Source organism: Phacochoerus africanus, chromosome 11 (genome assembly GCF_016906955.1).
Source record: "Phacochoerus africanus isolate WHEZ1 chromosome 11, ROS_Pafr_v1, whole genome shotgun sequence".
NCBI lineage: Eukaryota > Metazoa > Chordata > Mammalia > Artiodactyla > Suidae > Phacochoerus > Phacochoerus africanus.
Window position 1 is genome coordinate 120452952 of NC_062554.1, and position 14970 is coordinate 120467921.

The window sequence follows — 14970 nt, forward strand, 5'->3', positions numbered from 1 at the left end:
ACTATGATAAGTATCATAGCTGTATCTGGAGATGTCTAAGGCTCTTTAGTTATAATCTTACGGGTAAAACGATGGGCCTTTCTGATGGCCTCCAAGGTTCTCAGTTCTATGAGGTCTTAAGTGTTTCATGTTGTGTTATGTGATAAACAGGCCAGATAATTTTCTTACAATAACATTTACCTGTCTTGCTCATTGCAGCAAATATACTACTCTCCTCACAGACAGTGAAAATAGACTATTGCTCTTCCCGTCCATGTAAGTACAGTTTGTTTTTGAAAGTGTTTCTTAGAAAGAATAACATATAAATATATATTCCTTTTTTTCTTTTTGGCTGCTATGGCACATGGAAGTTCCTGGACCAGGGATTGAACCCATGCCACAGCAGTGACATCGCCGGATCTTTAACCTCCTGAGCCATCAGGGAACTCCTGTCTTCTTTCTTATTTGTAGTTTATGACACAAAAATATTAAAAATTACAGCAGATACCCAAGATAATAAATGCCCACAATTCTACCATCTAATCATTGTTTTCATTTGTCCAGTTGTGTATTGATTTTCTATATATTTAAAATTTGTAGTAATATTGAAGTACTGTAAAATGCTTTCTTAAACGGTCTTAAATGGTTTTTTTGTTTTTAAATTTTATTTCATTGTGGTAAGAATACTTAACGCGAGATCTGCCCTCTTAGCAATTTTTTTTTTTTTTTCTTTTCTAGGGCTGCACCCGTAGCATATGGAGGTTCCCAGGCTTGGGGTCTAATTGGAGCTGTAGTCACCGGCCTACACCAGAGCCACAGCAACGCGGGATCCGAGCCGCGTCTGCAACCTACACCACAGCTCACGGTAACACTGGATCCTTAACCCACTGAGCGAGGTCAGGAATCGAACCCGCAACCTCATGGTTCCTAGTCAGATTCATTAACCACTGTGCCACTATGGGAACTCCCTTAGCAAATTTTTAAGTGTGTAATACAATGTTAATAGGCACACTGTTGTATAGAAGATCTGTAGACCCTTTTGCTTAACTGAAATGTTATGCCCATTGATTAGGAATTTCCCATTTCCTTTTTCTCCCCAGTTCCTTGAAACCACCATTCTACTTTCTGATTCTATGAGTTTGAATATTTTATTTGTTTTGTTTTTATTTTTAAATTTAATTTTATTATTTTTTTGTCTTTTTGTCTTTTCTAGGGCCTCACCCATGGCATATGGAGGTTCCTAGGCCAGGGGTCGAATCAGAGCTATATAGCTGCCGGCCTACGCTAGAGCCACAGCAATGCGGGATCCGAGCCTTGTCTGCGACCTACACCACAGCTCATAGCAACACCAGATCCTTAACCCACTGAGCAAGGCCAGGGATCGAACCCACAACCTTGTGGTTCCTAGTCAGATTCGTTTCCACTGCGCCATGACAGGAACTCCTTATTTATTTTTATTTTTAATTTTTTTCTTTTTAGGGCTGTGCCCACAGCATATGGAGGTTCCCAGACTAGGGGTCCAGTCGGAGCTGCAGCTGCCAGCCTATACCACAGCCGCAGCGACGAGGAATCTGAGCTGCATCTGCAACCTACACTGCAACTCATGGCAACGCCAGCTTCTTAACCCTCTGAGGGAAGCCAGAGAAGGAACCCGCATCCTTATGGATACTAGTTGGGTTCGTTAACTGCTGAGCCATGAAGGGACCTCTGAGTTTGACTATTTTAGATTCCTCATGTAAGTGGAATCAAGCAGTATTTGTTCTTCTGTCACTGGCTTATTTCACTTAGCATAATGTCCTCCAGGTGTATCCATGTTGTTGCATATTGCAGAATTTCCTCCGTTTTTTTATGGCTGAATAATGTGCCTTTGTATGTATATACCACATTCTCTTTATCCATTCATTCATCGGTGGATATTTAGGTTATTTCTACATCCTGGCTCTTGTGAATAGTGCTCCAGTGAACATGGGAGTACTAATATCTCTTCAACAACATCCTGCTTTTAGGTCTTTTGGATAAATATTCAGAAGTGAGATTGTTGGATCATATATAGAATACTCTTGCATTCTACATTTAACCACTGTTAGTATTTCTCCATTTTGCTATAGGCTTTTCTTTTTTTTTGCTTTTTAGGGCTGCACCAGCAGCATATGAAAGTTCCCAGGCTAGGGGTCAAATCAGAGCTATAAGCTGCAGGCCTACATCATAGCCACAGCAACATGGGATGTGAGCTGCATCTGTGACCTACACCACAGCTCACAGCAGCACCAGACCTTTAACCCATTGAGCTAGGCCAGGGATCAAACCCACATTCTCATGGATACTAGTTGAATTCGTTTCCACTGTGCCACAATGGCAATTCCTGCTATAGGCTTTTTTTCTTCTTATCGCTCCTTTGTCCCTTTTCTTTTTTATTGTGAAGTAGGCAGTATGAACAGTTTAGTGTTTATTGCTTCATATTTTTCTATGTTCTTATAATCCTACACAGTAGGTGTATAGAATTTTTTTTAATGGGGGAAATTAATTTTTTCATGAAAAAAAGGATCATACTGTTTGCATTTTTCTTGTTTTGTTTTGCTTTGAGTTTTGTTTTACTGTGTTATTGATATCTCGCTAGATTAGTATATGCGGGTCTAATGCCTTAACATTTCATTAATTGTCCATAGTATGTGCACTTTCTTTTATACATATTATATTCGTTTTGCCATTTGAACATGACCTATTGTAACACTAATTACATGTCTTCCATCTTAATCTTTTAGGAAACCTAATAAAAGAATAGAAGTGGTCCAGCTGAATGACGTGATGGATACTATGCTGGAGAGGGCTGGTGTGGACAATCAGGCCTATATAGGCCCAACCAAGGTAATGGCAAAGATCAGTGTAAACTAGTGGTTAAGAGTATGTGTTTTGGAGGTGGAGTGTCTGGATTGGAATCCTGGCCCTGCTGTCATTTATCAGCTGGTGACTTTGGGCAGTTCATTAACTGTATTTGCGCTTGTTTTCCTCATCTGTGAATTACAGATAATAGTATTAATTACCTCATAGGGTTGCTGTGGAGATTAAATGACAAAATGAATTTAAAATGCTTGTAACAGTGCTTGGCATATGGTAAACACTGTATAATTAATTGTTAGAAGTATTATTACTGTATTTAATTGAATATAAGGCACCATTGATTCTAAGATTCTTATTTAATATCCCACTGAAAAAACACTGCCGATTAAATCTTCTTACTACTTAAAATTTTTATTTTGCAACTAATGAAAGAGCTCTTTTAGTCTTACATAGATATAGATTTTTTCTTCATGGGGCTGTTTCTCTTTTGTTTTGTAAATTCTTATTTTTATAGAATTTGGAACTTATAGGCAAGTTCAATATAAGGTGCTCCTATGTAACCTTTATGTAAATTCACTAATTGTTTACATTATGCCCTGTTCACTTTATCATTCTCTCTCCTTCTCTGTGCATCTCTACGTATATGGTTTTTTTCTGAACCATATTTTATAGTAAACTGGTAACCTCATGCCTCTTTACCACCAAATATTTCAGGGTGTATTTCCTATGAATAAGGACATTCTCTTATATAATACAGTTATCCATAATGCAGTTATCCAAATCAGGAAATTTAACATTGCTATGATACTATTATCCAATACAGTTCATATTCAAATTCCAAATTTTATCATTTGTCCTTCTAGTGGCTTTATGGCCATGTTTCCCTCTATTTGGGGATCCTAGGGTCACACAGTACTTTTAGTTGTCATGTTCCTTTAGACAACTGTAATCTGAAACGGTTCTTTGTTTTTCTTGACCTCGATATCTGTAGAAAGTTCCTCAACCTTGGTTTGTCTTATGATTCAATTCAGGTTTTGTACTTTTGACAAGTATAACATAGCAGTGATATTGTGACTTTCTCAGTGCTTCATATAAAGAGGGGCGTGCTTTAACATAGCTTTTTTTTTCCCCAATTTTTTTTTTTGTCTTTTTGCATTTGCTAGGGCCACTCTCTTGGCATATGGAGGTTCCCAGGCTAGGGGTCTAATTGGAGCCGTAGGCACCAGCCTATGCCAGAGCCACAGCAACGCAGGATCCAAGCCACATCTGTGACTACACCACAGCTCATGGCATTGCCGGATCCTTAACCCACTGAGCAAGGCCAGGGATAGAACCTGCAACTTCATGGTTCCTAGTCGGATTCATTAACCACTGAGCCATGACGGGAACTCCTTTTTTTTCAAATGTAAAATAATTTTTATGGCAGCAGGAGCAGCGTATGGAAGTTCCCAGGCCAGTGATTGAATCTGAGCTGCATTTGCGAACTGTGTCACAGCTGGGGCAATGCCAGATCCTTTAACACATTATGCTGGGCTGGGGTTTGAACCCATGACTCTGCAATGACCTGAGTTGCAGCAGTCAGATTCTTAACTCACTGCACCACAGCAGGAACTCTTAGACATAGATTTTTTTTTTTAAAAAGTTTCATTTTTATATATATTTACAAAGGAAAATGTAAGTGAATAAAGTAGTATCTAAACCTTATTCACATTCAGAGTGCTTACCTCTTAAGATTTTTTTCTACTGACAAGACTATAATAAATATTAGTTATCTTACTCATCTTTTACCAGATGCACAAGCTTCTTCATATATTGAAGAAGGAGCAGACCATTTACAATACAGTATTTCATGAACTTATTCGACAAGTCAGTGTGGACTGTGCAGATAGAGGAGAACTACTGTCCAAAATCAGGTGAGAGCTGTTTTTGGGGTATCCTAGTTTCCTAATGAATTTTTTTTTACAACAGAATATAATTTATTGCAAAATAGCGATACATCTTACTTTCATAGGAAACAAAACCCTTTATGACTGCTTTAATGCTCACTTGTGCTATTTCTGTACATAAATGGCTATTAGATTTATCAGCCTGTTTTGTAGCATAATTCTTTTTTTTTTAAGTTTTTAAAATTTATTTTATTTTTTATTTTTTTGCTTTTTTTAGGGCCGTGCTCACGGCATATGGAGGTTCCCAGGCTAGGGGTCTAATTGGAGCTGTTGCTGCCGGCCTACACCACAGCACAGCAACACGGGATCCGAGCCATGTCTGTGACACCACAGCTCATGACAACACCGGATCCTTAACCCACTGAGCGAGGCCAGTGATAGAACCCACAATCTCATGGTATCTAGTGGAATTCGTTTCCACTGTGGCACGATGGGAACTCCATGTAGCATTATTCTTAAATAGGTTCAACAGTTGGCCTACACTCAGGGTCCACTGTAACCAACCAATTCTGAAATCACATGCCAAGGTTTTACTTAAACCGGTGAATCACTTTTCCTATTGAAAATCCTTATGAATTTTATATTAGAATTTTTTTTATATCTGCTGTTAAGAAAATCACAAAAGTACGCTTCTCTATTCTGTTGTTAATAAGGGCCCTAAGTGCATTTCTATTATATGTTCTATAATAAAAATATATTTGTTGAAAACTTCCTTAAGGTGATTTCTAGTCAGATGTTTGACACCATATTGTTTTACGATTGGGAGTCAAGTGCTATGTGAAAAAATGGAATAAGTATAGATTCTGGAGACACACCAGTGTGGTTTTAAATCATTATCTAGGTGTGTGACCTTGGAAAAAATCTATACCTTAGTTTTCTTATCTGTAAATGAAGATAGTAGCGACTGTGAAAATTTTCATTTATTTGTCCATTTGTCAGTCAATGATATTGAGTGTGTACTCTGTGTCAGGCGTTAAGATACTTCATAGAATTATGCCGAGGTTTAAATGAGAGCACAGAAGTAGGTGCTCAAGGCATATGATGATTTTAGATGATGATGTAAATACTATTATTAATTACTATAATTCTTCTTCTTATGACTACAGTACTTTCCAAAAAGCTGAAAGGAATAGTGGAATTAGAATACAGAGTTCAAATTATACATCTGCAGCTTATTTGCTATGGAACCATAAGCAACTCATTAGATCTCTCTGAATGTCTTTTGTCCTGAATGGAAATTAATAGTATAAATTTGCTCTATTTTCTCACTGTCTGATTTATGGAAACAGAGTTCCGCTATCTGACAGTGCTGAGAAACTAGGAGCAAAGCAAACCAAGAGACTGGTCATGATTAGATATGAAGGAGTGAGTTGTTGGAACAGCATCCAGAGCTACAGAATACCAAAGTAGGATGAAGATAGAGACGATTGAACACTGAGTTGTCAATCTGAGAACAAAGCCAGGAGGGACAGATGAGGAATCATTGCGAAGGAATGAAATGACTAACTGTGTATCCAGACCTTCCTTTTATGAGGAGTAGGTGTGAATGGGACTTTTCCAGTTGCTTTCAGCCTTTGGTTTCCAGGGGCCAAAATAAGGTGAAGCCCTATTCTAAGAAGTCTAGACACAAAGAGATAGGCAGGAAAATAAAAGCCAAAATCCTTTAAGAAAAATTGAGCCAGACCCCAGGCAGACAAAAACACTAACTTCCAAGTGTTAGAGGTAGGATCAAAACAGGGCTTCAATGTGGTATATATACACAATGGAATACTACTCAGCCATAAAAAAGAATGACATAATGCCATTTGCAGCAACATGGATGGAGCTAGAGAACCTCATACTGAGTGAAATGAGCCAGAAAGACAAAGACAAATACCATATGATATCACTTATAACTGGAATCTAATATCCAGCACAAATGAACATCTCCTCAGAAAAGAAAATCATGGACTTGGAGAAGAGACTTGTGGCTGCCTGATGGGAGGGGGAGGGAGTGGGAGGGATCGGGAGCTTGGGCTTATCAGACACAACTTAGAATAGATTTACAAGGAGATCCTGCTGAATAGCATTGAGAACTTTGTCTAGATACTCATGTTGCAACAGAAGAAAGGGTGGGGGAAAAATGTAATTGTAATGTATACATGTAAGGATAACCTGACCCCCTTGCTGTACAGTTGGAAAAAAATAATAATAAATAATTTAAAAAAACCCCAAAAAAAACAGGGCTTCAAAGCAAAGGATTTAGGATGAGAAAAAGTTGGAGTTAAGAATACAAAGTAGGGGGTGGGGGGGAAGAGCAATGAGGTTTCATGGTGGTTGCTGCAAACATTCATGATGTGCTTATAAAATGGTGAAATACTCAGTAGGTCGAGAATAATCTAGTGTCCAGCATTTCATTGTGGGAGGAGCTTTTTATTTTTTTGTCTTTTTTGCCATTTCTTGGGCCTCTCCTGCATCATATGGAGGTTCCCAGGCTAGGGGTCGAATCGGAGTTGTAGCTGCCAGCCTATTGCAGAGGCACAGCAACACGGGATCCGAGACGCATCTGCAGCCTACACCACAGCTCACGGCAATGCCGGATCCTTAACCCACTGAGCAAGGCCAGGGATCGAACCCTCAACCCCATGGTTCCTAGTCAAATTCGTTAACCACTGAGCCATGACGAGAACTCCTGGGAGCAGCTCTTTTGAAGGCCCAGGGTCTGCCTTCAATGAAGAAGAAGGAGACCTGAGCCTTCTTACAGAGTCCTCCCTGCTTCACAAGATTGTTGAGAGGATCTAACAGACATCCCCAGTAAAATGGTAACACTGTGCGTGTCCTGGAAATAATTATCAGCTCCTAGTCTCCCCTATGTTTGCTTGTCACACTAGTTTTCTGCGCTGTCTCATTGAGTGCTTTTGGATCAGCTTAGCGTGTCTCTGCTTTTCAAGCAACTGTCTCTGAGGCCTGTTGCTCTAGAAGGAGGATTTCAAATGAAACAGAGGTTCATAATAACCATTTTTTTATAAGGAGACGAATAACTGCCAGATTGAGTATGAGCTGAATAAGACTTTCACATTGCACAGAAATAGGGCCATTGCAGTAATTCTTTTTGGTTGACGCTATAAATATCTTTGGGTGCAGGCAGCTAACTTTCTTTCAGTTGTTATTTTAATTTTTCCCAATATTTTATTATGAGAATTTCCAAATACCTACATAAACATTGAAAGAATTTTACTGTGAGCACACCTATATCTAGATTCTGCCATTAACTTTATTTTTGTTTTATTTAATTTATTTATTTTTTGTCTTTTTGCCTTTGCTAGGGCCGCTCCTGCGGCATATGGAGGTTCCCAGGCTAGGGGTCGAATCAGAGCTGTAGCCGCCGGCCTATGCCAGAGCCACAGCAACGTGGGATCCAAGCTGCATCTGTGACGTACACCACAGCTCACGGCAACGCTGGATCCCTAACCCACTGAGCAAGGCCAGGGATCGAACCCACAACCTCATGGTTCCTAGCTGGATTCGTTAACCACTGTGCCACGATGGGAACTCCTAGATTCTGCCATTAACTTTATACTCTACTTGCTTTATTGCTTGTCTGTCCATGTAGCCATCTTCTGTTCATCCACCAATGTCACGAACTTCAAAGTAAAATGCAGACATCAGTGTATTTCCCTCAAATACTTCAGCATGTATATATTAACCAGAGTTCCTTTTTTTTTTTTTTAGGCTTTTTTCCTTTATTTTTAATATTTCTTTTTTTTTTTTTTTTTTTTTTGCTTTTTAGGGCCACACCCATGGCATATGGAGGTTCCCGGGGTAGGGGCTGAATCGAAGCTACAGCTGCTGACCTACACCACAGCTCACGGTGGGTAACGCCAGATCCTTAACCCACCAAGCAAGGCCAGGGATCGAACCCTCAACCTCGTGGTTCCTAGTCAGATTTGTTTCCGCTGTGCCACGACAGGAACTCCTGTTTTCCTTTTTAGTGTAAATTTAACATGTAATAAAATGAACAAATCTTGTCTGTGTTTGTTGACTTTTGACAGATCCATACACTTAAATAACCCCAAACCATATCAAGATATAGGTTATTTACCATCACCCCACAAAATTCACTAATGTTCTTTCCTTGTAAATTCCCATCCGTGCTTCTCCAGAAGTTCTGACATCTTTGCGTCTTACACCAGTTTCACCCACTTAGGAACTTCATACACATGGGATCGTACTACTTTTTGATGAGTAGTATGAGAAATCACATGTACTATTTTATGTAAGGCTTCTTTCATGTAGCATGTGTTTGAGATTCATCCACATTGTTGCATGTATAGGTGGTTTGTTCCCTTTTGTTGCTGAATAGTATTCCATGGTGTGAATGGAACAAAAAAAACAGCTTATCTGTTTTCCTATGGTGGACACTCGATTGTTTCCAGTTTGGGGCTGTTGTCAATACAGCTACTGTGAGGAGTTCTCTTGTGGCTCAGTGGGTTAAGGATCCAGCGTTGTCCCTGCAGAGGCCCAGGTTGCTGCTGTGGCATGGTTTGCTCCCCGGCCCAGGAACTTCCACATGCTGTAAGCGCAGCCTAATAAATAAATAAATAAAGCTACTGTGAACGTCCTTTTAGGAATCTTTTTATGTAAATGTGTTTTCATTTCTTGGGTAAATACCTAGGAATGGGATTGCTAGTTTGTAAAGTAAGGGTTTTTTTAAAATGAAAAAAAAAACTTATTTTTATAAAACTTTACAAGGTTATTTTCCATTTGTAGTTATTATAAAATATTGGCTATATTTCCCATATTATACAGTATGTCATAAAGTAAGTTTAAGTTTACTTTTAGAAGAAATTGTCATACTTTTCCCCAAAGTGTTCGTATCATTATTTACTCCCACCAGCAGTGTATGAGAGTTCTGATTGCTCTAAGTTTCTGCCAGCGTTTGATTATTTAATTCTTTTTAATTTGGGCCATTCTGGTGGGTGTGTAAGAGTGTTGTTATGGTTTTAACTTACATTTCCCTGTCACCTCTTGATGTTGAGCACTCTTTTGTGAGCTTATTGACCATTTGTTATTTTTCTGAAATATCTGTTCAAATTTTTGCCTAATTTTAAATTGAATTGTCTTTTTTGAATTTTTTTTTATTAAAGTAGAGTTGATTTTCAGTGTTTATGCCAGTTTCTGCTGTACAGCAGAGTGACCCGGTCATACATATATGTACATTCTTATTCTCATACTATCTTCTATCATATTGTCTCCCAAGAAATTGGATATAGTTCCCTGTGCTCTACAGTAGGACCTCATTGCTTATTTATTCTGGGTTGTCTTTTTATTATTGAGTTCAGGAGTTCTTTATATATATAATTTTATGTTTACATTTAGTGTAAATATTAATGTATTTAAAAATACATATCCAGTTGACCCTTGAATAATACACGTTTGAACTGTATGGGCCCACTTACACATGGATTTTTTTTTTCTCCAGTAAATACAGTACTACATGTTCCACGGTTTATTGAATCCATGGATTTGGAACCTTGGATACAGAGGGCATTCGAGCATCCTTGGATTTTGGCGTCATAGTGGGTCCTAGAACCAATACCCAACAGATACCAAGGGATGACAGTTCACGAATTTTTGACTGTGCAAGGGTGGGCACCCCAACCCCTAAGGTGTTCAAGGGTCAACTGCATTTAGTATTTTCTCCCGGTTTGTTACTGGCCTATTCATTTTTTTATTTTTTAAAATTGTATTTAATTTTTTGTCTTTTCTAGGGCCGCTCCTGAGGCATATGGAGGTTCCCAAGCTAGAGGTCTAATTGGAGCTGTAGCCACCGGCCTATGCCAGAGCCACAGCAACGTGGGATCCAAGCCACATCTGCGACCTACACCACAGCTCATGGCAATGCTGGATCCTTAACCCACTGAGCGAGGCCAGGGATCGAACCCACAACCTCAGGGTTCCTAGTTGGATTTGTTTCCCCTGTGCCACGATGGGAACTCCCTATTTTTAAAAAAATGTGCTCACATGACTTTCTTTTGAAAAATGAAAGTTTCATTTTAAGAATAGTTTTAGATCTACAGAAGAATTGAACAGATAATACGGAGTTTCCATATACACCCTTCTCTCCATGTATAGTTTCCCTTATTATTAACACCTGTGTTAATGTGGTACCTTTGTTATAATTAATGAACCAATATATCAATATTATTATTTAAGTTCATAGTTTACATTAAGATTTATTCTTTTTTTTTTTCCCCACTGTACAGCAAGGGGGTCAGGTTATCCTTACATGTATACATTACAATTACATTTTTTCCCCCAGCCAGATTTATTCTTGTGTTATACAGTTCTCTGGGTTTTGACAAATGCATATTTCGACCATGAAAATGAGTGAAGTACTGTGATATGTGATGTTTCATGGGAGAACCTTGAAAACATTATGCTAAGTGAAAGACGCTACTCACAAAAGATCACTTCTTATATGATTCCATGTATATGAAATGTCCAAAGAGGCAAATCTAGACAGAAAGTAGATGAGCAGTTATAGGAACTGAGAGAAAGACTGGAGAGGTGTTTTGAGGGAGTTCCTTCCTGCTCAGTGAGTTAAGGATCTGACATTACAGCTGCAGTGGCTTTGGTTATAGCTGTAGCACAGTTTGATCCCTGGCCCAGGAATTGCTGTATGCTGCAGGTGCAGCCAAAAAAAAAAAAAAAGTGTTTTGCGATGATAAAAATACTCCAGAATTAGATAATGCTGAATGTTGCACAACTTTGTAAATGTACTAAATACTTCATTATACACTTTAAAAGGGTAAATTTTATGGCATATAAATTATAAATCTCAATAAAAATTATAGTATTCCCTGATAGTCATTCCATCAGTGATTTCTCATTTATGTTGCCCAGGTTACTTTGTGTATCAAATTTCACATAATAAAAAGTTTAAGCACCTTCGTTTTTTTTGGGGGGGGGGGGCATGCCTATGGCATGTGGAAGTTCCTGGGCCATAGATTGAACCTGCGCCACATCAGTGACCCAAGATGTGCAGTGACAATGCCAAATCCTTAACTTGCTGTTCCACAGGAGAACTCCTAAACACCATTTTTTATATAAGCATAATATCTACTTTCCTATAACTTTTACTAGCTAATCTTAATTTTATACTCTAAAAATCCTCAGAATAAGTCCCTTCTTTCCTTCTCATTTATTTATTTATTTGTTTATTTATTTATTTATTTTTTAATGGCCACACCTGTGGCATATGGAAGTTCCCAGCTCGAATTGTAGCTGCAGCTGCTGGCATACACCACAGCCACAGCCACGCCAGACTGCTGACCTGCTGAGTGAGGTCAGGGATTGAACCCAAGTCTTCATGGATGCTAATTATATTTGTTTCTGCTGCACCATAACAGGAACTCCGAGGCTTTGTTTATTGTTTATTTTTAAATAGTTGGTCTCTTTTTACATTTTGGTCAATTTGAGAAAAATGATTTTATACATGAATTTATTTATCAAAAATACTATTTATAGGCATTCCCGTCATGGCTCAGTGGTTAACGAATCTGACTGGGAACCATGGGATTGTGGGTTCAATCCCTGGCCTTGTTCAGTGGATTAGGGATCCAGCCTTGCTGTGAGCTGTGGTGTAGGTCGCAGATGCAGCTCGGATCTGGCGTTGCTGTGGCTGAGGTGTAGACCGGCAGCTACAGCTCCGATTGGACCCATAGCCTGGGAACCTCCATATGCTGCAGGTGCGGCCCTAGAAAAGACAAAAAAAAAAAATAAAAATACCATTTATAAAAATTCCGCTATGTTCAAGGCACTCTGTTAGATGGTCTTAAATGTATAAATATATAATATAGTTTATATTCTCTTAGAGTTTATAATTAGAAGAAGAAATAAAAGAAGTCCTTATTTTGTTTTACACCTCAGACATTATATTCCAAATAATCATGACTAGTTCAAGTTCTCCACAGTTCATTCACTTGTATGAACATGGCAGGAATTCACAGCCTGGATCCTTTTCTTTTTCAGCCTTGTTTTTCCCACATATCTTTTGTGAGTGTCTATTCATTTTTTCCCTAACAGAACTTTCTCATGTATTTTCTGGCTCCTTTTTCCTTTTCTTCTGCATGACACCTTGTTTTCCTTCTTTCTCACGCAGAGAGCGGTATGTGCAAATGCTCGACCAAATCGCCCGGCAGATGATTGACTTCTACAAAGACATGGTAACTCAGCGAATGATGGACCAGCGCATTTTAGAAGAATTGTACAATTTTAAGAATGTTATTGAGGAACTGACCAGGTAAAAACTGTGCTTATCAAAGGTCTTCTCTCTTTTTTTTTTTTTCTGCTTGCTTTTTATGGCTGCACCTGCTGCATAGGAAGTTCCCAGGCTAGGGGTCAAATTGGAGCTCCAGGCCTAAACCACAGCCACAGCAACGCAAGATCCGAGCTGCATCTGCGACCTACACCGCAATTCACAGCCATGCCTGATCCTTAACCCACTGAGTGAGGTCAGGGATCGAACCCTGTTGTCCTGGATATTGTTCAGGTTCGTAACCCTCTGAGCTACAATGGGAACTCTGTATCAAAGCTCTTCTAAAGAGATTAAAAAAATATTCAGGGAAAGTAGAATGGTCAAATGTCAGGACTTTCTCATTCTCTTTTCATGTTTAGCAAGAGAACAGAAAGGCCTGAATAGAGATGTAGAGACATGGGTTGTGCAGGTCCACACAAAACTAGAGTTCTGTGTGTATTTGAAAGGGAAAAGACTCTTGTTCTTCCTGCCAGGATAGCGAGGTTTATCTTAATCTGGCTTACAAAGCAGTGCTGTGATTATGGCTGTTGAGGTTCAAATCCCAAAGAGAATAAGCACTAAATAGCAGTCACATTTAGTGATCATCTAACCTTGTGGCAAGATACAGTGGCAAGAATGAAGAAGATAGGCTGTGTCAGAGGGCAGGGTAGAGGGGCCTTAAGGCTTTGCCTACGAGCATCTGCCTTCAGTCCACTCTAGAGAATCCTCCAGATCCTCTTTCTGCCTGTTCCTAGCCAGTCTTATTCCATTGCCAAACCTGGTTAAGAGTCCATCTGAATAATGAACACTAGATTTCAGTTTGGTTTGTAAGGTTGAAAAACTTGGAAGAGATCTACACGTGATTACTAAGAAGATTCCTGTATATACATCTGATTTCCTGGGTAGAAACTTTTTTATTTATTTATTATTATTATTAGTCTTTTTGCCATTTCTTGGGCTGTTCCCACGGCATATGGAGGTTCCCAGGCTAGAGGTCCAATCGGAGCTGTAGCTGCCAGTCTATACCAGAGCCACAGCAACGCGGGATCCGAACCTTATCTGCGACCTACACCACAGCTCCCGGCAACGCCGGATCCTTAATCCACTGAGCAAGGCCAGGGATCGATCGAACCTGCAACCTCATGGTTCCTAGTCGGATTCATTAACCACTGCACCACGATGGTAACTCCTTTTATTTTTAATTTTCTAGAAACTTTTTTAAAGTCTTCAATTATGAATATTAAATTTATTTTCTTTATTTCAGGGAGCTGTGTCTGGTTCGGGCACATGATGTAAAATTAACAAAGGAAGCAGAGAAGGCCCACAAGGATTTGGCACAAGCTCTTTTAGATGCTGAAAAGAATGCCAAGTGAGTTACCAAATGTTAGCCATTATGTTGTATTTGCTTCATACCTTATTTCAAGACATAAAATTTTATAGGAACACTTAAAGTTTTTTTCTTTAATTATAACAGTGCCTGAAGGAGTTAATATATGTAAAGTTGATTGCATATATTAACTCCTCCACGTGCTGTTGCAATACAGCGCATCTTGTGTCTCCTTGTGTGAGAATTTTCCAGTGGGATATACCTAGGACTAAAATTACTGGGTCATAGGATATGCATAGCCTTGTCTGGCTGGATATTACAAAGCCCCCACAAAGTAGTGGTATCAGTACATCCTCTAATCTGAGATGAGCTTTCTCTTTTGCCCATATGTTATATCAGTGTTTGATAGAAAAATGTATCTGATTTTTATTTGCATTTTCCTAGTTAGTAGTGTGAGTCTAGTTCTTTTTTAGATTTTAATTCGTTTTTTTGAATTTACCATGGTCCTAACATTTTTATGCTATTTTAGGGGTTAGCAGACTTTCTATAAAGGTGAGATATGGTTTCTAATACAACTACTCAATCAACTCTGCCTTTGTAAT

At 38.9% G+C, this 14970-nt stretch overlaps 1 protein-coding gene across 1 annotated transcript in view; it reads left to right on the forward strand.

The window, feature by feature from the left end:
- Window positions 1-14970, forward strand: part of AXDND1 (axonemal dynein light chain domain containing 1) — an 87670-nt gene that overhangs the window by 18349 nt on the left and 54351 nt on the right. The window contains exons 7-11 of the mRNA XM_047753938.1: window positions 199-255; window positions 2742-2844; window positions 4609-4730; window positions 12907-13047; window positions 14306-14410. Coding sequence (XP_047609894.1) covers window positions 199-255; window positions 2742-2844; window positions 4609-4730; window positions 12907-13047; window positions 14306-14410 — 528 coding nt within the window. The remainder of the gene's footprint in view (window positions 1-198; window positions 256-2741; window positions 2845-4608; window positions 4731-12906; window positions 13048-14305; window positions 14411-14970) is intronic.